At 39.6% G+C, this 23,436-nt stretch overlaps 1 protein-coding gene across 3 annotated transcripts in view; it reads right to left on the bottom strand.

Moving 5' to 3' along the window:
• AMPH (amphiphysin) overlaps window positions 1-23,436 on the bottom strand; it is a gene marked incomplete at both ends in the record, with an annotated part of 242,204 nt that overhangs the window by 63,225 nt on the left and 155,543 nt on the right. For all 3 annotated transcript variants that reach the window (XM_084229176.1, XM_084229177.1, XM_084229178.1), the window contains 2 exons: window positions 13,919-14,004; window positions 15,683-15,790. In XM_084229176.1, coding sequence (XP_084085302.1) covers window positions 13,919-14,004; window positions 15,683-15,790 — 194 coding nt within the window. The remainder of the gene's footprint in view (window positions 1-13,918; window positions 14,005-15,682; window positions 15,791-23,436) is intronic.

Genomic DNA, 23,436 nt, shown 5'->3' with positions numbered 1-23,436 from the left:
GATAAAGACAAATATTGAATGCTTTCGTATATATGAGCAAAACCAGGAATCACAATGGCTGAAAGGACAAACTAAAATAAGTATAAATGAACAGACACTCATAAATGAAATGAGATTTCTGAGGCTAAAAGGAAAGGGAGAGAGTAAGGGCCAATGGGATATATAGGAATGGGGTATAAGGTGGCAGGAAAAAATATCTTGGGCAGTTGGCAGTTAATACAAGATGAATATAAAATATGCCTGTCACTCAAAATTCAAATATTCTGAAATAAAAAGGAGATAAGGCAGAAACAACTAAAAAGAAGTGAGAGGAGGGGGAAAATGGGCCTTGTTGCCAGCTGCAAACATCTGTTTAAGAGGACAAACAGCCTGCCCCAAGAACAGGTCAAGTATAAACAGAGGTTGATGAAAACAGGAGGGAAGGGTATAATTGAGGCTGATTGGGGGCTATTGTTTTACTTGCATTGATTTTTCACTATGATAAACAGCACACCAATGAAGATCTATGAATTTAAACTATGTGTACAGCCTTCCCATTTCCTCAGAATTAGTGTCTTGAGTATAAAGGTTGATGGAAAGACAAAAAAAACAAAAACAAAACAGAAGTTTTCACATGCACAGCCAAATTGCTCCCACATAGAATGGGACTTTATATAATCCTCAACTTTAATAGGACTTCATCCAAAATCTTTGTATATTTGATAAGCAAAAGTTAGATTTCACTGACTTTTAAATTTATATTCCTTTAACTAAAATTGAGTTAATAATTTTTTCCCATTTATTTACTGCCCATTCATATTTCTCTTTTTGTAAGTCACCTATTCAAATGTTTTGCTTGTTTTTAAGTTCTTGCATTTTCTTATTTATTTACAAGGGATTTTCTATAGAATACAAAATATGGATACATTTTACAAAAACAAGAACCCCCACGCTTCTACCTTAAAGTTTTGTTGTCTGATGCACAATATGTCTCAACTTGGTAATGTCCATGATTATTTAGAGAAATCACTAGCACAATGCCAGAAGGAAATACCTTATTTAGAATGACTAAACAAGCAGCTATAATTGTCCATTATTTTTGGTTTTTTGAATGTAGAAATTGAATCAACTAGGATGTATTAAATTTGGAAAAAGTGTTCATCATTTCTGATGCAACTTAACATGTAGCCATTTTCTCCAATTTATGAAATCAGAGAAACCTTCAAAATTGGGACTACCTTTGGCTAGTTCACTGCTATAGACCCAACACCTACTACAGTACCTGGGAGAGAGCCAGCATGCAGGCAGTATTCCATGAATAAATGAAATGAACAAGCCAATGAACAAACTTGACACCGACTCCATTGAAGAGCATATGCTGACAGTAACCCTGGCTTGTAAAAAGCTGAAGTCACCAAAAGTAAAATTCACATCCACAGAGAGCCGAGTTCTGAAAATTCTGAGTTGTCTGCTTGAGAGGTCTTATTTCACAAGTTCTTCATAAACAAGGGACTCTAAGGCAATAACATCTCCCACAGAGGACTTCTATGAGGCATTCTTGGGCCCCTTGTGGTTAGCTGTCAAGATCAACTTCATTTCTTTATTAAGTCATTTCTTTTCTTTGTTCTTGGAAATAATGGAAAGGATTAACTGTTGAGCTTATAACAGCCAAAATTTGCATGCCAAACCACTCTCCCCTCTGCATTTGATATCTGAAGAAAAGCCTGCCTCCCCAAGGGGCTGGTCACTGTTTCTCTCCCTGCAGTGGAGGAAGCAATCTTTGCTACTCTCATTTACCAGGGGGATGGAATGGGATTAAAAAAAGTTTTCTTCTATTTCTCCCCCTGATTCCATGAGCTTGTTTCACATGTTCATCTGAGATTTATGCCGCCCATATTCAATGTCTTCACGACTCATCCACCTACCTCCAAGTCCCCACCTCCACCCCAACCTCACCTACCCACCCAATTCACTTGGCACCACAGCACCATTTCTCTCTCTCTTCTTCACCAAATTCTGACACAGCTAAGATCCTGAGTTGCCCATATCAATGTGCAACTAAAGCCCTAACTCACTGATTGCTCTGACTTTAGCATCTTTGTTTATGTGCATCCTGCAACGACTTACCACTGCATAGGTGAATGTGGCATCATTCACAACTGATTTGAGAAAATCGAGTGGCACCGCCTCACCTGATTTTCTAGGCCACAAGATCATTCATTCACTTCCATTCTCCAAGTGACCACTGTTCCTTTTCTTCCAGGCTATTTTCCTCCTCAAGCACTGCATCTTGCTTCATCAAGCTTGGGTCCAGAGGCACAGCCCTCACCACTCTATTCAGCACTGGCAACACCCTCAGCTCATTGCCCCATTCGTGCCCATACATCCTCCGTCCTAAATCATCCCCCCATTGTCACTGCCACTGTCATCTTCTCAAAATGATGGTGATCATTTTCTATATTCTTTTATTTTTTACATATTCTTTTTTTAAGTAATTTGTTGTTGAAGCAACATGGCATTGTATTTTATCAGCTTCAGGCATACATCACTATAAATCAACATCTGCATATACTACATTAAGTTCAGCACTAAGACTTCTATTTTTAAAAGACTTCCTTTGCCTTATCATGTTCCTATGCCCGCTGCCACATATTTTTGCATGCCCATCATAGTTAAGACTCGCAAAATAATAGATGGTGACCACTGTCTCCACTTCCTCGCCTTCTGTAGAGCCCCATTCCTGTAAACAGGCCTTACCCCACCATCCACCAGACCCTCTCTGGAAGTTCACCAAAGGCAACGTATGCTTAGTCCTCACCTACTTGATCTCCCATCGTAAAATACAGTCCTAGCACTGCCTCACTTTTGAAATTCTCTCCATTCTTGCTTTTTGAGATACTAATCTTCTAAGTTTCTTCCTTATTTCCTTCTACATCTCGGGTGTTTTCTTCTCAGACTCTTCTGCAGGCTCCTTTCATGCTCATTCCTTAAATATTGGTCCTCTTGAAGGGTCTGTCATTGGCCCTCATCTTGCCGTCTCAATTTGACTGGGGCTATGGAGGGGGATGAAAAGGGCACCAGACATCTTTCAGGGATCTGCACATACCCAACTGTTTGACTTATGACCTGTTTGCTCTGAGTTAACTTCTGAGTCTAGGAGGCACCTAGGAAGAATGATGGACGCCTTTACTGCTGATCATTCCCAGGAGCCAGGGAACTGCTCCTAAAATCCAGATGCCTGGAGAGGGGGAGCTATGGGGAGAATGAGTGGCCACAAATTACCAGAGTTGTGAATGGCATGGGGTGAAAGCCTGCTCACTGATAACTAGCTGTCTTTGTTTAACTCACTATAAAACAGTGAGATGAGGTGTTAGAATGGTTTTTTTGGAGCATGAGGCCCGGCCGTTCTCAGAACTGCTGGCATAACTAATCAAAAAAAAAAAAAAAAGCACAAGTTATAAAGATCCAATCCCTCTTTGCTCTTTATGGCTCTGACAAGTGGCAGGCAAAGAACCCAGATATCTCCCAGTAATAACCTATTTCTCTACCAATGTTATCAACTCTCTTGGCATCAACCACCCATAAGGTCCCAAATCCCAAACTCATTTTATGTCGCTGACCTAGTTATCTCAATAGAAATATTCCGTTACATTTCCTAAGGATTCTTGAAACTCAGCATACATAAAATGGAATGCAGTTGTTTCCTAAAACTACCTTTCCTCATAAATTTCTATCTCTTCATGAGAGGCCACTCCCAACTGCCCAGCCTACACTAGTTACCCCGTTACATGTCTCTATTGTCTTATTTCTGCACTGGGCTTATTGCCTGATTTATTTATTATTTATTTTTTGTAATTGCTTTCCCTAACCTCTAATGTAACCTCCTAGAAAACAAAAGCCTTGAGAGGCAGGGCCCCAGGTGGCAGAATAGGGAACAGTTGCCCTTTTTTCCCTTGGCAATCATAACAAATCTACAACTAAATACAAACTGATCGACACAGAAGCAGACCTGAAGAGAGAATAATGTAACTTCCAAAACAAAGGATAAAAATGTAGCACCCACACTAATAGGAAAGACAAAGAAAAGTTCTCGTCAAGAAAGAAACCCCATCTTGGGCACAACAGGTGCAAATGGTAAGAACTGTTAACGTATGGGAAGTTTTCTCTGGGGGAGTAGGAAGAGAACTGTGCCTAATACCCTGCACCCCAACCCTATGATCCAGTATAGCAGAGACAAGCTCCAGGAACCCCTGCATTGAGGGCCAGAGGGAAGTGAGCACAGGAAAGTTAAGGACCGTGCAGAGATTAAGAACCTGCCCTGAACAGTCTTGTGAGCACATTCTACTTTTCTGGGACCTAAAGCGATAACACTAGTCTGAATAGCACCTGACCTGCGGGTGAAGGAAGCCCACTACTACCCTAGCAGCCCTGGCCTGGGAGACAATAAACACTATGAAGTGACCCAGCCTTGGAGTCCATTTTGGCAAACTCCCACAACCTTGCTGAAAAGAGCACAGCTGGATGCCACCTTATAACCCACCATCCACATCACTAGACCCTGAGGAACAATTCCTGATGAGGGCTTCACCAACACTCCAGGAAAAGCCAAGCCAGAGAGGGGCCGAGGGACAAACAGGAGGAGTCACACAAATAAGTCAGGACCCTGCTAGTCACCATTTGCCTGCTGGCAAGCAAGTTATATGTCTGCAGCTGTCCAGCCAGCACTCTGCTAAACACAGAGGGCTGGTGAACAGACACCACTAGCAGAAAGGTTCTCCTCACCACCCGATGCCTGCCAGATCCCGCTGTTACCTACCTCCCCACCGCCTTGGCTCATGCGTGCTACAGTTAAGGAGGCAGTGCCATCTAGGCTCCAAGCACCTCAGCACAGGCCACAGCTAGGCAGTGGCCTACAACCCACCTATGTACCCTCAAGGCCTGCTGTGCCTGCAAGGCCCTCATTGCCCACAAAGCAGGCAGTAAGGCCCCAGGGGAGGGCTCCAATCACACCAACAAGGCCAACTGCAATTGCAAGACCCACTTTACCACCTGAGGTAAACCCTCAAGTCCCCATCCATCAGCACCCACACAGTCACTATATTACAACCACCACCTCCAGCAGCCCAGCTACCCCACCCACCTTCCACAATCAAGCTAGCTACCTGAGGGCCACACATCTTGACACTGTGGGCTGCTAGCAACTGCACACCTCTGATGGCCCAGCAAACACCAACACTGTAGGCAACCTACTCATCCAAGTCCATGTCCCACAGCAACTTAAGCAGCCACCCACCAGGTCTGGGCCCACAATACTACTCACTGAGCACACCTTAGTCCAAGGCCAGGGTCAAGCCCAACTGAAGTATCACTGCCTGGCAATACTGACAGCCACACAAACAGGACTGTTCCCAAACAACAAGCAGGTGGGTGTGGTCCATGAAGTTGACACACCTGGAGTGGCCAACTTGGAGAAACAGGGAGATGTGCAAGAAATTGAAGAAGACATAAAGAAATGAAAAGATATTCCATGCCAATGGATTGAAAGAATCAATACTGTCAAAATGACCACTCTATCTAAAAAAAATATATACAAATTCAGTGCTATCACTAATCGGACCCCAATGCAATTTTCACAGAAATAGAGCCCCTAAAATCTTAAAATTTTAAGGAACCATAAAAGACTTCAAATAGCCAAAACAATTCTGAGAAAAAAAGAACAATAATGGAGGAGTGATGCTCTCTTACTTCAAATTATTCTACACTCATCAAAACAGTATGGCATTAGAATAAAAACAAGATACACAGATCAATGAAATTGAGAAAACCACAGATGTATGGGCACCTAATTTATGACAATGGAGCCAATATTATGGAGAAAGGGAAGTCTCTTCATTAGTTAGTATAGGGAAAACTGAACAGTCACATGTAAAAGTAGAACACTATTTTACACCATATACTAAAATTGAATCAAAAGCTTGAATATAGGACCTGAAATAAAAAAATACATAGAATAAAACATAGCTGAAAGAGTCTCTGACATCAGTTTTAGTGTTGTCTTTGTAGGTTTCTCTCCAACAGTAAAAGTAACGAAAGAAAATGTAAACAAATGGAAATGCATCACAGTGAAAGAAACCATTATTAAAACAAAAAGGCAGCCTATGGAACAGGAGAAGATGCTCGCAAAACAAAGGTTAAAATTCAAAATATAAAACATAAAACTCAACAACAGAAGTATAATCCAATTACAAAATGGGCAGAGGCTCTAAATACACATTTCACCAAAGAAGATATACTGATGGCCAGAAGACATCGGAAACATGATTTTTATCATTTATTACTAGAGAAATGCAAATCAAACCCTCAATGAGATTTCACCTTATATCAATTATAGTGGCTATCACCAATAAGTTAAGAATCAATGTCAGTGAGAATGTGGAGAAAAAGGAACCCTTGTGCACTGCTGGTAGAAATGTCAATTGGTTCAGCATTATAGAAACCGTGTGAAAGTTCCTCAAAAAATTGAAAATAGAACTACCATATGATCCAGTAAGCCCAGTTCTGGGAATTGACCCAAATATGAAAATATCAACTTAAAAACATATATACACTCCTATGTCCCTTTCAGCACTAATCATAATTTAGAAACACCCAAGCACCTCATGAAGGAAAAGTAAATACAGTATTATGGAATACTATTCAGCCATAAAAAGGGAATCTTGACATTTGCAACAATATGGATGAACCTTAAGAGAATTATCTTAATAGCAACAAGTCATAAGGTGAAAGACTAATGTCACATAATTTCAATCATTTGTGGAATGCAAAGCAAACAAAAACAAATACAAATGTTTAGATTCTGGGCCTCCCCAGTGGTGCAACGGGTTGAGCTCTTGGCTGCAAAGCTGCCCACAGCCTCTGAAGCGCCAGCTCAATCGCCAGCCGCTGGCAAGGGCCCACCTGGTGCGGAGACCTCTCCTGCCACGCCCGCTGCTCCCCTCAGCAGTGTAATTCGTCAGTCTGCCTGTTCTGTTCCCCTCCCTGGCTCTGGTGAATTCTCTCACCCTCCCGCGCTTCTGACTGTACCCAGTGCTTGTATAAATAAATAAATAAATCTTTAAAAAAAAAAACCCAAATGTTCAGATTCTGAGGATGATGGTTTCCAGAGGGTCAGCAGTAGGGAAGGAGTAGATAAAAAGGCTTGGTGACTAGACATTTAGTGGTAGATCTGGTGAGAAGATGTGATCTTGGAAACTATGCATATTATAAACTAATGTCATTTTAATGAAAAAGGAAAAGAAAAACTTTCACTACAGGATCCCAGCTAAAAGAGTGGTTGGTAAATTGTGAGTGGTCAATCAATATTTACTGAATGAATGATAAACTAATCTGACCTTTGCTTCTCTTGCTTTATGACAACTGTACTCCTGGACAACTTGATTCTGATCCTCACTACACTAAACTAATTAAAGTTCAATTAATATATATGTATGATTCAATCTCCATGCCTTTATATTCTACCTCAGTCTAGAAAATCCTTTTCACTAAATGGTAACTTAACTCACTTTTAAAGATTTAGCTCAAGTTAAAAAGAAATTTCTCCAAAGAGGAAATACAAATGGCCAACAGGCATATGAAAAACTGTTCAACATCACTTGCTATCAGGGAAATGCAAATCAAAACTACAATGAGATACCATCTCACACCAGTGAGAATAGCACATATTAAAAAAACTAGCAACAACAAATGTTGGCGAGGGTGTGGAGAAAAAGGAACTCTCCTGCACTGTTGGTGGGAGTGCAAACTGGTTCAACCACTATGGAGAGCTGTGTGGAGATTTCTTGACCTACTAAACATAGAGCTTCCATATGATCCAGCAATTCCACTCCTAGGTATTTACCCAAAGGACACAGAAACATCAATTCCAAAGAGCACCTGCACCCCTATGTTTATAGCAGCACTATTTACAATAGCTAAGCTTTGGAAACAACCCAAATGCCCAAAAACAGATGACAGGATCAAGAAGATGTGGTACATATACACAATGGAATATTACTCAGCATTCAAAAAAGATAAACACATGCAATTTGCAGCAACATGGATGGAGCTGGAAGGGATCATGCTCAGAGAAATAAGCCAGAAAGAAAAAGAAAAATACCGGATGGTCTCACTCATAGCAGGAATCTAGAAAACTTAAATAAGGGACCAGGAAAAAGAATAGCTATAAGAAAGAAAAAATCAAAATCAACAAACAACTATGAACCAGAGACACACTATGGGGGGCGGGGTAGGGAACAGAGGGTTGGAGTCAAAATAAGGTGGTTGCAATTGTATGGGGAAGATAAAAACAAAATTGAAAAAAATAAAGACTTAGCTCAAGTATTTTCTTAAGAAACTTTTTTATTTATGATACCACTCTATTAAATTTAGTAAATTATAAGCTCCTTAGAGTAGATAAACATACCATAGTATTTCCTCTTTCAAATCTGAATCTACATCTCCCTTTACTTAGTTTTTAAAGAAATATTTTATTTATTTTTATTGCGGTATAATTGGTGTACAACATTGTTTATGTTTTAGAGGAACAGGCTCTCTCCCCTCCAGCGCTCACAGTCCTACACCACTGTCCACTGTGCTACTGCCCTACATTGTTCTCTCCCCACCCCCTCCTCAGCACCATTCATAGCCTGAGTTCTACATTCAGATTTTTATGGTTTGTTACTAGTTTGGCTTTATCTGACCCTTAGTTTCTCTATATTGCACATATAAGTTATACCATCTGAGAGTTGAGTTCTCCTTCTGACTTATTTCACTTAGCATAATCCCCTGCAGTCCCAACAATGTTGTGACAAGTGGCAAGATTTTACCTATTTTAATAGCTGAGTAGTATTTCATCATGCATATATACCTCATCTTCCTGATATCCTCATCAGATTTTGGGCATAGGTTATCTGTATAGCTTGGCTATTGTTAAAAGTGCTTTGATGAACATAGGAGTGCATATGTCCCTTCAAATTAGTGTTTTTCTATCTCCTCCTTTAGGTAGTACTTCATTTCTCTTCTTCCTTATACATAAGAAATTTGAGACAGTTTTCTAAGAATGGCAACAGTGGAAGAATAGAGGAACAAAAAAAAAGAAAAGAAAACATACTGAAAACACTTAACTCTATAGTAGATGTACACACTGCCTACAAGAGACACACCCTAAAGACACAGACAGATCCATAGCAAAAAAAAGTTCATTCAGGTAAAGAATACCTGAAAATGAACTGATTATATTTGTTATAAGACACAGATAGATCATTTTATATATATAAAATGGTCAATTCATCAAGATACACCAATTATGAATATACATAAAATATATACATCTGTATAAGAAAAAGCCCCAAAATACATTAAGCCAAAGCTTACTATTAAATAGATATATTTTATCAATAATAGTTGTAAAATTCAATAGTTTTCAATAAAAAAATAGAGCAACTAGACAGAAGATCAATAAGGAAACAAAAGACTGAAGAATGCTATAGAAAAACTAGATAAAACAAATAGTTATAGAGCAACCCATCTAACATTTTGAGTAATTATGAACAGTTTGATGCAGTATCTCACACATTTACTAGTTAATAAATGTTCATTTCTACATGTCCAATATATTAAGTATTTCACTGTAGAAGGAAAGAAGATACAAAGTACTAACTTCAATTTCAAGGCAGAGAAAAATGGCTAGAAGGAAAATATGCATTAAACTATTGAAGAAAGACTGGATGTAATTTTAATTTGGATAAAGTCTTAATACAGATGTCAGGGATTACAGGGAAAAAAAACACAGGAGTGTTTTTATTTATTTTTTTTTAAATTTTTTTTAAAGATTTATTTATTTACTTATACAAGCACTGGGTACAGTCACAAGTGTGGGAGGGTGAGAGAATTCACCAGAGCCAGAGCAGGGAGCAGAGCAGGCAGAAGAACCAAAGTGCACTGCTGAGGGGAGCAGCAGGTGGCAAGAGAGGTCTGCACACCATGTGGGACCCTCCTCCAGTGGCCGGGGAGCAGCCGGGGATTGAACCAGTGCTGCAGAGGCTGCGGGCAGCTTCGCAACCCAGCCCTCAACCACTGAGCCACTGGGGAGGCCCCACAGGAGTGTTTTTAAATGCCAGCTTCAGCATTCATAAATTTTACAATGTTAGATGAGAGATTTAATCATGCTTAACTTTTACATCTATAATATGGGGACATCTGTAGTTATGGTAATTAAAGATTATGTACATAAACAACATAAAATCATACCACGCAAATACAAAGTTCAACAAAAATATTTGTACACTATACAACAGATAAGGGACTTATATCAAAGATCTACAAAGAGTTTACACAACTCAACAAAAACAAACAACTCAGTCAAAAAATAGGCAGAAGAACCAAAGAGACGCTTCTCCAAAAAGGAAATGCAGATGTCCAACAGGCATAAATGCTCAACATCTCTTATAATCAGGGAAATGTAAATCAAAACCACAATGAGATATCACCTTGCACCAGTAACAATGGCCTGCATTAAAAAAACTAACTAGGGCCTCCCAGGTGACGCAGCGGTTGAGCGCTGGGCTGCAAAGCTGCCTGCAGCCTCTGCATTGCCGGTTCGATCCCCGGCCACCGGGCGAGGGTCCCACATGGCGCGCAAACCTCTCCTGCCGCCCACTGCTCCCCTCAGCAGTATACTTCGGTCCTTCTACCTGTTCTGCTACCTCCTCTGGCTCTGGTGAATTCTCTCACCCTCCCACACTTCTGACTGTACCCAGTGCTTGTATAAATAAATAAATAAATAGATAGAAAGATAAATAAATAAATAAATCTTTAAAATAAATAAATAAAAATAAATTTAAAAAATTTAAAAAACTAACAACTAATGCTGGTGAGGATGCAGAGAAAAAGGAATTCTCTTATATTGCTGGGAATATAAAATAGTCAAACCAAGCTGTGTGGTGGACCCTCAAATTATTAAAAATGGATCTACCATATGACCCAACAATTCCACTCCTAGGAATCTATCCAAAGGACACAAAAACATTAATTTGAAAGGAAACCTACATGTCTATGTTTATTACAGCACTATTTACAATAGGTATGACAGAAACAAGCTAAATGCCAAAAAAACAGATGATTAGATCAAGAATATATGGTATATACACAAAATGGAATACTATTCAGCCATCAAAAAATAAACTCATGCCATTTGCAACAATATGGATGGAGCTGGAAGGGATTATGCTCAGCGAAATAAGTCAGAAGGATAAAGAAAAATATCGAACGGTTTCACTTATAGGAGGAATATAGGGAAACCAAAAAAGGGGACAGAAAAACAAAAGACAAAACTAGCAGGCAAACCATAAACGGGACCTACATCAGGGGTGGGGCAGGTAAAGGGATCAAAACAGGGGAAGGTGGGCCTCCCCTGGTGGCGCAGCGTTGAGTGCTGGGCTGCAAAGCTGCCCGAAGCGTCTGCAGCGCTGGTTCGATCCCCAGCCACAGGCGAGAGTCCCACATGGCGCGCAGACCTCTCCTGCAGTGCCCGCTGCTCCCCTCAGCAGTGTATTTCATCAGTCTGCCTGTTCTGCTCCCCACTCTGGCTTGGGTGAATTCTCTCACCCTCCCACACTTCTGACTGTACCCAGTGCTGTATAACTAAAATAAATAAATCCTTAAAAAAAAAAATAAACAGGATGTTAAGAAACTTCAAAACAAAATTATTTAAAAAAAAAATGGGAAGGAAGAGTAAAAGCGTCTATGGTGATGGTTCACAGGTGATTTGGTGGTGGGGATTTTACAGGAATTACACCTGAGGGCAGAAAGTAAATATCATACAAAAAAATGAACAGCAATGTAAAATAAATAAATAAACAAACAAACAAACAAATAAATAAATAAATAAAAATAACGAATACCCAAAAAAGCTATGGTACATATCACAACGGAATACTATTCAGCTGCCAAAAAGATAAAATCATGTCATTTGCAGCAACATGGATGGAGCTAAAAGGGATTATGTTGAGCAAAATAAATTAGAAGGTGAAACATAAACACTGATGGTGTCACTAATATGTGGAATACAGAGAAAACAGACAAACAGTCAGGTAAAGTTACATTCGAATATGTAGAATACAGAGAAAACAGACAAATGGTCAGATAAAGTCACAATCGAAAACTACCCTTGAAAGCAGACTATAGAACTGAGGCATTCAGGTCTATCCAAAAGCAGAAGGAAAGGGTAAGGGGTGATAATAAATTAGGGAGGGGGTACAATGGACTGTGGTAGTGACTAGGGTTGTTTTGGTGGTGGGAGCACCATGGTAACATTACTGCAAAGGGGGATACTATCCTTTTAAAATAGGAGCAACAGTATAAATCAACATCACGTCAATAAAGAAAATTAAAAAAAAAATGTATCTTGGATACAAATTTTTTTGAAATTTTAGAAAAAAATTCTTGAAAAACACATGTCATATAACTTTAAGTAAGATAAATTAAAATTATAAATGAATATTTGCCTCAACTATCCCTAAAAGTTTTTATATTCAGGCTATCAAAATCCTGAAAGAACAGGGGCAATCTTGGAGCACATAAAGGTCCTGCAGACCACAGAGATGTGAAGTTGGAGCTTGAATGAAGAGATCTACAGCGTGAGTCAATGTCAGAAATGTGAAGTCAAGATACCATATAACCCACATGAGGAGGATGAGATCAGGGTGGTAGCACTGAGCTCAGTGTGTGGCCAAGCCAGAAACCACACTGAAAAAGGATCAATAGTTTCCTTTGAGGACCCTTTCATTTCCCATGTTAAAAATGACTCCAAAGTTCTGAGGCTGAAAGCCCAGCAGTGATGGCACCAAAAAGTTAAATGCGGATGTTGAAAGAACGTGTAATTCAGATAAGAAGTTAATATACATGTTGAACTTTCAGTTATCGCCGCACAATGAAGTGAGCATGTCTTTACAGATTAGTTTTATAGTGAGCTAGTTAAAATTTCCTCTAGACAGTCAGCTCAAAAATGAATACCGACTGTTTAATATTGACAAAATATTGAGAATGCTAAATAAAAATGGACAAACTCTAGTCCAGATCCACAGCATGCTTAGTTTTATAGGACAAACAGAAGTCCTCTAATTTCTATACAGTAAGGTTAACCTTGCAAATTGCAAGTTCAAGGGCAGTTCTGATACCTGGAATTCCATTTAAGAAATATTATAAATATTAAAATTGTACCACCCAATATTGATAGCTGCGGGCCACATGGCATTATTTAAATTCAAATAAATTAAGGCCTTTCTGGTGGTGCAGGGGTTAAACCCTCAGGGCTATCAAGCTATTGCCAGCCACTGTGATATGAGCTCAATTCCCGGCCATGGAGCTAAACCACATGGCAGAGCAGACCTCTCCTGTCTCACCTGCTGCTCCCCTCAGCAGTTATTTCAGTAGATCTACTTGTTCTGTTCTCCACACGCTCTCTGGTGAATCTTCTCACACTCTGCACTTTTGGCCCATACCCCAGTTCATGTATGCATACATAAAAAAAAAAATAAATATTTATTTTTTTAAAGATTTATGTATGCATACAAATAAAACTGAATTTTTTTTTTTTTTTTTTTTTTTTTTGGTGAGACCCTCACCGGTGGCCAGGGATCGAACTATTGCTGCAGAGGCTGCGGGCAGCCTTGCAACCCAGCGCTCAACCACTGTGCCACCAGAGGAGGCCCATAAAAATAAAAGTTTAAAAAATAAATTCAAATAAATTAGAACAAAATATATTTAATTTAAAGTTCAGTTCTCTGGTCACATTAGGCGTATTCTAAGTGTTCAACAACCCATCACATGAGGCAAGAAGAGTAACTACCACTTCTATAAGTAGTAAAAGTTCTCTACAAAATCTGTACAGAAACACCTTTACCGTGACCATAACGACGGTAACTCTTCTTGTAAATCAACATTAAACTCTTCAAACACTTTCTGTGCTTTTTGAAATTCCTCTTCTGCCTAGAAATGACACATAACAATGTGTTTAAAGACTATCACATAAACACAAATAATTTTATTTACATCATTTAATATAAAATAGGATAGTGTGACGGCATCTTAGAAATATTTTGGGAAAGAAAGAAATGTGGTTAAAATTCACATTTATTTATTTTCAGTAAAAGTGAAATGTTAAATCTCATTACATTACTGAATTCATTACAATGAATTGATTCCAATGAGTTGATGATACTGATTTTTCCTGCAAGCTCTGGCACTTTCTTTCATTCTGCAAACACGCATTAACTGCCTGTCACAAGTACTACTCTGCTCTGGATACAGGACATAGATTTTTCCTAAGAAACCCAGCCTAGTTGGAAGTCTAATTGCAAGATAGGACTTACAATATGCTCTGAATATGTTATGGGGAACATGGTACAGGGAACGAGGTTTCACAATGAAGGCAATATTTTAACTGAGTCTTTTTATTTATTTATAATTTTTCCATTGTTGTTCATTTTTGTAAATGTTTGAGTTCTCCTATGAGGTGTAGTCCCCATAAAATTCCCACCACCAAGACACCTGTGAACCATCACCATAGACTTTTGTGCTTTCCCCTCCGATTTGATCCCTTGCCCTCACCCTCCCCTTAACTGAATCTTGAAGAAAAAGCAAATGTTTGCTAAAGAAGGGTGGGGGGAGCACGCACCACAATGCATAAAGATGGAGTTCCTCCGGTTTGACCTTAACTCACTGACTGTGTGAACTTGTCAGGTGGACTTAGTAATGTCGACCTTACAAGTGTTGTGAGTAGTAAGGGGATGTATATGAAGTGCTCACATGGTGCCTGCGTCTGTAGAGACTTGCACAAGGTAACCTGCGACTGTGACTGGCCGGGACCTGATATGTAAGTTGTGAAGGCTCAAGCTTGAGATGTCAGAAAGAAAGGGAACAAAATAAGACCTTAAAGTTAATAATGATGGATAGACAAGTAATAATGAAATTGTGAAGCTCATCTATTTTGTTCCAAGGTATTTAGAATTTTTATTTCTACAAGCAATGGGTGCTAGTAAGAGACTTAAGCAGTAGAGAGGCAGATTGACTATATGATGTGGAAAAACCATTCACTGTGTGTAGGCAGAGAGGAAGAAGCAAGACTAGAGCAGAGGGAGAAGGTAGCTGATGTTATCAGTTAGTTGGCATCTGTAAACGACTGACTTACATGATAAAAGCTACTTAAATGGGTTTTCTAAGGAATGTTGTCCAAATATAGTATATACGTGTGTGTGTATATGTGTGTATTCTTAGACAATCAAAAGTGATGTTTGAGAATTTCAAACTTGGTTTCCCATCTGAGTATGCATTTTAGCATCAAATATGGAACACAGCCACAGAAAGAAGTTCAGGAACACGTGTTATTTTCTTTGATCCTACAATACTGTTGGGGACCAAAATACATTTGGATCAAAATGCACGAGTCAGGATCACTCATGCAAACTTCACAAAAATGTGAAAAAACTGATTTTTAATTAATATGGCATTGATTAAGTATGGAAAGCAGTCTACAGTACCATGTTTCTGTTTAAATTCTATCCTTAGTCCAACCTTTTTAAAAAAGGAATCCTTTAATCCTAAGAAGCAAAATTGCTGTAGGTCACAATATATGGAGAGTGATTTCATCAGGGGACTCAGGATGTACCTTAGAGATCCGACTCTCGTCCTTTCTCTTGGAGCTCTGCAAAGCTTCCAGATGGTGACGGGCACTGTCATAGTCCACCAGTTTCCTGCTGCGCTTTGCAATGCGATTCTGCCAATGGGAAATACATGCACTAAGAAAGAGACATGGTTATAGATTCTCTTCTTGAGTGCCAAAATGCTTTCTTTGTCCAGAGTAACTGAGGATCTTGATTGGTGATTTAGTACACATATGACCCTTGGAAATCAGACTACAGCTTCCAACCCTTTGTGTGGGAAAAAAGTAGGCAAATATTTTCCCTTCTGATAATTATGTTAATGATGAGAAGGTAAAGAAGAATTTGTAGCCAAAGACCAGAAAACTACAGAATTGATTGAGAGAAACAAGTAAATCTATGTTCCCTAGTAACTTCTGTTCTAAACTTCAAATGTTCCATTTTGAAGATAGTGGAAGACTTCCTTAGAAATTACTTGTATAATCCTAATAACACTCACACTAACAACAACTCTATAGAGCAGATTTATTTCCTAAGAAATTCTTTTTCCTAGAAATGTCCTTAAATTTTTCGTTGATTAGCATTACCCTGAGGAACTTTAAAAATACATTGATACCTAGAGAATTTCACTTCCAATTAGAATATAGACAGCTGCAAACAATATAACTCCTATACTAAAAAGAAAAAATCTGTACACTCTACAAAAACAAAACTCTTCTTGATTATATCAAACATGAGGTCACAAGGTAATAAAGTAACCTGAATTCCAAAGAGCAAAAAATTCTCCAAGGACAAACAAAACACACAGACCATTTCACCCTTGGCAGGGCAGAGGTAAAAGTTGTGGACACCAGGCAAATGGACAAGAGGAGGTCAGCTAAAATTTTAACAAATTGTTAAAGGCCTGGTGTCTGTTTGGTTGTCTAAGACACAAGGGGAAATTCTACTTATGAGCAAGATCTTCCCTTGGGCCTTCTCTGAGTGCTCTAAGAAAGTTTAGGGACAAGACTTTTCCTGCCCTGCAGGTGAAAATGAAGTACCCCATGGTTGCTGGAGGTGGGCACAAAGTCCTGTCTATTTCCATAATCTATTTCTATTACAAAGCAAAACTTTTAAGTTGTTTGAGGAGAGACCAACAAATCCTCTTGATGTTAGAAAACAGTCAATGATCCACAGCTTTAAGGGGGTGGAGTAGAAAGAAGCAAAACCATTCTCAGAGGATAGGAATCTCTCTGACATGCAGAATAGATGCAAAGGTAATTGCTACATGCAGAAAGGTAGCAGAAAAATTTCTTCCCATGGAGAAGGGCACTAAACTTTCTTGGGCCTAATATCTGACTCCTATAACAAGCAGAGGTCTGGTCCCATTTAGTCATGGGCAGGAAAGTCCTGCTCAAAAAACCACAGATGTGAGGCTTACCTAAGTGCAACTTTACTAAGACAAGGCTGGGAAAGAGTAAGAGAAAACAGCCCTGCCCCCACTATAAGTCTAGAACTGAATAGCTAGTGATAGTTGCCCACCACTGGAGGAAGAACCCTCTGCAGTACAGATATACAGCAACTGAAACCTGACAGAGAGTTAAGAACATGGAAGAAAAACTCTCTGACATCCAAGGGGCTACTTGTGGGTCCAGGGAGAAACAAAAACCAGAATCAAACCAATAATCTAAAATCATTATAGACACTAAAATATCAGCACAAGGAATCAGCAGGCCAACTGGAGAGGAATTTGAAAGCCAAAGAGCACTGAAAGTAACAGTAACAACAGTAAAACCCAAATCTAGTTAAGTTGTGATTACATTCATTTGAGTTCCCACACTAACTGACAAAAAGGCATGCCCATTTCCAGGAAAAAATAATACTTTGGTTTTCACTATTATATACATGATCTCTGGCATTCAATCACAAATTATAAACCACACATACAAGAAAAATGAAAAACAAACAAAAATGAGTAAGGAGAAAAGTCAACACAATCAAGAGAACTAAATTCAACATGACCCTGACATTGGAAGAATCAAACAGTAATTTTTAAATAATTCAGACTAATATGTTCGAAAAGGTAAACTACAGACATCAACAGATGGGGAATTTCAGCAAGGATATGAAAGCTTTGATGGTCAAATGGAAATCAAGTGGGAATGCTAGAAAAAAGTATCAGAGGAAAATTTTTTTGATGCACCAACCACTAGACTTAAAACAGCTGAGGAAAGAAATAACACACTTGAAAATATATGAATAAGCTGATGTCATTAAAATACAAAATGAAGAGGGGCGGAGCAACATGGTGGCGAGGAGACGCTGCGAGTAAGATCTCCCATTAAAAAAAGTTAATAGGGAGGAAAAGCGGCAGGTCCCAGTGAGAACTGGGACACGGAAGATAAACGGACGACTCCAGCAAACTGCCCGAAGAAGATAGTTGCCATAAAAGAGGACCAGAGGGAGGGAAGCGCAGAACCCTGCTCCCCTCCCCCGCCCACAAAGTCGGCACTCTCCAACCTGCAGAGAGGAGGGAAACAACAAACCAAAACGGCCAACAAGAAAAACGGACGCAGCAAGTGGGACTGTGAGTGGAAAGGAACTATTTCAGCCACCACACCCCGTGAACGGGAGCTGTGGAGAACCCTGCAGGATCCGCCGCGGAGGTGAGCTCCAGGCGCCATTAAAGAGAGCCCCGCCCCCCAGGAGGAGACCAGCACCAGCACACAGCCCCGGCCTCCCAGTAAGCTTGCACGGAAAGCGGCGCACTGATCCGGATCGGATCTCAGCTGCCCAGGTCCCCGCGCCTGCGACCTAGGCTTGCGGGGAGACCGCAGAGGCCCTCCCTGAGTGAGCAGGAACAAGGCGCCCAGGCAGGGAAGCGGGATTCAAAAGGCTCCATTCCCGCGCCACTGATCTGGGCTACAGCCCGCGGCCTGGAACTGAGGGCTTTGGAACTGAGACCCGGGGCACGAAATTAGGGGCGTGGGTTCCCCACGACGGTGGGGCACAAGGCAGACACAGCACCCCAAAGCCATTGAGGTGTACCCTACCATCCCCGCTCTGCTCCCTGTCCCACGGGGTGGAAAAATCAGCTCCACAAGGGCTCTAGGAGAGATCTCTGGCGCCACCTAGCGACTTGAAGCCAGCAGAGGCTCCTGAAGGAGCTAGTGGCCAGCTGGGGAGTTAGCCCACACCGGGCCCCTTCCGAACAAGTAGTCTGAGCCCACAGGGAGAGCGAGCACCCACAGCCGGGGCAGACCAGGCGTGCAGAAGAGTGTGCCTGAGACCAGACGCGCAGGGAGTGTGTCCCACATCACCATTTTAGAACAGGGACATTTCTTCAGTAAAGACTACCTGCAGAAGGCTTCGTCAGGAGCCAGAGGTGAGCGGGGGAAGTTCACCCACACCAGACCCCCTCTGGCCTGCAGTCCAAGCCCAGAGGGGGAGCAGGAACCCACCGCCAGGGCAGACCAGGCGCACAGGGGTGTGTGTCCCCACATCGGCATTTTAGAACAGGGACCTTTCTCCAGTAAAGACTGCTTGAAACTGACAGATGGCTCCTGGAGGAACCAGAGGGGAGCAGAGAAGTCCACCCAAGATGCCGGCCAGTCCCAACAACACAGTGTCCCAACGCATACAGCAAATTAGAAAACAGACAGTAGGGAGGAAAAGAACCACACACAACCTAGCAACTCTCCAGAGAAAAAGCACACCACAAAAAGAAAACCAGCCCCCAGATTGCAACGACAATAACTTGGAAGAATTTCTGAGCCTTCCAGAAAGAGAATTTAAAATTGCCGTGATTAAAAAACTGACAGAAGTCATAAAGGAAAACAATGATAAGGGAAAAATAATCAACGATCAGAAGAATGCAATTGAGTCCCTAGAGAGGGAAAACAATGGTCAGAAGAAAGAAATTGAGTCCCTAAAGAGGGAAGTAAAAGAAATGCAGGGGATCAAAGAATTAATGGAAGAACTAAAGAATTCTGGGAAAAGCAATGAAAGCAGAATAGATGAAATGGAAGAACGAATAAGTAATCTTGAAGACACAGAAATAAAAAGAACCAAAACAGAAAAGGAAAGAGAAGTACGAAAGAAAAAGAACGAGGAAAGACTTCGGGAACTATCTGACTCCATGAGGAAAGGAAATATAAGAGTTATAGGAATACCAGAAGGAGAGGAGAGAGATGTAGGAACAGAGAAAATATTCAAAGAGATAACTGAAGAGAACTTCCCAAATGTGAAGAAGGAGCTGAAAATTGATATACAAGAAGCAAGAAGAACACCAAACTTCCACGACGAAAGGAAAAATACAGCAAGACACATAATAGTAAAGCTCCCAAGAATCCAGGACAAGGAAAAATAATGAAGCTGGCAAGAGGGAAGAAACAGATAACATTCAAAGGAAAACCAATCAGGCTGACATCAGACTTCTCCGAAGAAACACTACGGGCAAGGAGAGAGTGGAGGGACATAGTCAACAGACTCCAAGAAAACAGATGCCAACCAAGAATACTCTATCCTGCAAAGCTCTCCTTCCTCTTTGAAGAAAGAATATGGACCTTCCCAGACAAACAGAAATACGGAATTTCATTGCAACTAAACCCCCACTCCAAAAAATACTACAAGGAGTCCTAAAGCCAGAACCTCAGAGGGGCGAATAACAATGAAAGAAGGCCAAAAAAAAAAAAATGTTATTAAAAGAATAAATAAATAAATTCAAAGGAAAGACAAACACAATGGCAAATACAGATGTTAACATATCAATATTAACTCTAAATGTAAATGGACTAAACTCTTCAATAAAAAGACACAGAGTTGCAGCCTGGATTAAGAAACAAAACCCAACCTTTTGCTGTCTCCAGGAAACACATTTAGCTACAAAAGATAAAAATAGGCTCAAAGTTAAAGGATGGAAAACAATCCTACAAGCAAATGGACCAAAAAAGAAAGCAGGAACAGCTATACTTATATCAGATAAAACAGATTTCAAACTCAAAAAGATAAAAAGAGACCCCAATGGTCACTACACTATGATCAAGGGGACAATACTTCAAGAAGAAATAACACTCATTAACATATACTCACCAAACGAAGGAGCACCAAAATATATCAGACAACTGTTGTCCTCTCTGAAAACAGACATCAGAGAAAACACATACGTAGTGGGAGACTTCAACACACCACTATCAACAATGGATAGATCAACAAGACAAAAAATAAGTAAAGAAACCAAAGCTCTAAATAAGGACCTAGAGCAATTGGGCTTAACAGACATCTATAGAACACTAAACCCCAAAAAAACGGAGTACACATTTTTCTCAAGCGCACACGGATCATTCTCCAGGATCGATCACATACTGGGGCACAAGACAAACATCAACAGATACACCAAGATTGAAATCATATCAACCATCTTTTCTGACCATGAAGGCATCAAACTAGAAATAAACCATAAAAAGAAGGCAAGGAACTTTCCTACCTCATGGAGATTAAAAACCACACTACTGGAAGACCATTGGACTAATGAGGAGATCAAAGAAGAAATTAAAAAATTTTTTGAATTGAACGACAAGGAGGACACCAATATCCTAAATGTATGGGATGCAGCAAAAGCAGTAATAAGAGGAAAATATATAGCAATAGAAGCTCACATCAAGAAACAAGAAAGAACGCAAAGAAACAACCTAATCTCGAAGCTCAAAGATCTAGAAAAAGAACAACAAAAAAACCCCAAAACTAGTAGAAGAAAAGAAATAATAAAAACCAAAGCAGAAATAAATGAAATTGAAACTAAAAAACAATCCAAAAGATCAATGAAACCAAGAGCTGGTTCTTTGAAAAAAATCAATAAAATAGACAAACCCCTAGCCAGGCTCACAAAGGAAAAAAGGGAGAAAGCACAAATAAACAGGATCATCAATGAAAGAGGAGAAATCACAACGGACACAGCAGAAATCAAAAGAATAATCAGTAACTACTATGAACAGTTATATGGAAACAAGTTTAACAATCTAGAGGAGATGGACAAATTCCTACAACTCTACAATCACCCAAAGCTAGATAAAGAAGAAATAGAACACCTAAACAGACCAATTACAATTAGCGAAATTGAAATGGTAATAAAAAACCTCCCCAAAAACAAAAGCCCAGGACCTGATGGATTTACAAATGAATTCTACCAAACATTCAGAGACGAATTAGTGCCTATCCTTCACAAACTCTTCCAAAAAATTGAGAAGGAAGGGACAATACCAAACACGTTTTATGAAGCCAACATTACACTAATACCAAAACTGAACAAGGACAACACAAAAAAGGAAAACTACAGGCCAATCTCCCTAATGAACACTGATGCAAAAATCCTCAATAAAATTTTAGCTATCAGAATCCAACAATGTATCCATAAGATAATTCACCACGACCAAGTAGGATTCATTCCAGGGACACAAGGATGGCTTAACATCCGAAAATCAATCAACGTTATCCAACACATCAACAAAAAGAAATATAAAAACCATATGATAACATCAATAGATGCTGAGAAAGCCTTCGACAAAGTGCAACACCCATTCATGATAAAAGCCCTTGAAATTCTTGGGATACAAGGAACATACCTCAACATCATAAAGGCCATCTATGACAAGCCAACAGCCAGTATCATTCTCAATGGTGAAAAGCTGAAAGCAATTCCATTAAGATCTGGAACAAGACAAGGATGTCCACTCTCACCACTGCTTTTCAATATAATACTGGAAGTCCTAGCCAGGGCAATAAGACAAGAGAAAGACATCCAAGGAATCCAAATAGGAAAAGAAGAAGTCAAACTATCACTATTTGCAGACGATATGATATTATACATAGATAACCCCAAAAACTCCACAGTAAAGCTAATTCAACTCATCAATCAGTTCAGTAAAGTGGCAATATACAAAATCAATACGCAAAAGTCAGTAGCCTTCCTATACAGAAACAATAAATCTGAAGAAGAAGAAATCAAAAAAACCATCCCTTTTGTTATTGAAACAAAAAAAATCAAATATTTGGGAATAAATCTAACAAAAGAGGTAAAGGACCTATACAAAGAAAACTATAAAACACTGTTAAAAGAAATAGAAAATGACACAAAGAAATGGAGAGACATCCCCTGCTCATGGATTGGAAGAATAAACATTATTAAAATGGCCATCCTACCAAAAGCATTATACAGATTCAATGCTATTCCAATCAAAATTTCAATGTCATTCTTCAAAGAAATAGAACAATTATTGATGAAATTCATATGGAATCACAAAAAACCCCGAATAGCCAAAGCTCTCCTGAAAAAAAAAAAGAAGGGAATGGAGGCATCACACTCCCAGACTTCAAACTATACTACAAAGCCATAATCATCAAAACTACATGGTATTGGAACAAGAACAGACATACAGACCAATGGAATCGAATAGAAAATCCAGAAATAAACCCACAGATTTATGGTCAACTAATCTTTGACAAAGGAGCAAAGAATATGCATTGGAGCAAAGAAAGTTTGTTCAATAAATGGTGCTGGGAAAACTGGGTCGCTACATGCAAAAGAATGAAGCTTGACCACTACCTCACACCATACACAAAAATCAACTCAAAATGGATTAAAGAACTAGACATAAGACCTGAAACCATAAAATATATAGAAGGAAATATAGGCGAAACACTACGTGATTTGCACATCAAAGACATCTTTACAGACACATCACCCAAAGCAGTGATAGTGAAGGCAAAGATAAACAGCTGGGACTAC

This window comes from Talpa europaea (assembly GCF_964194135.1).
Source record: "Talpa europaea genome assembly, chromosome: 3".
Lineage (NCBI taxonomy): Eukaryota > Metazoa > Chordata > Mammalia > Eulipotyphla > Talpidae > Talpa > Talpa europaea.
Note: the sequence above shows the minus strand (reverse complement) of the source record. Positions and strands in the feature narration are given on the sequence as shown.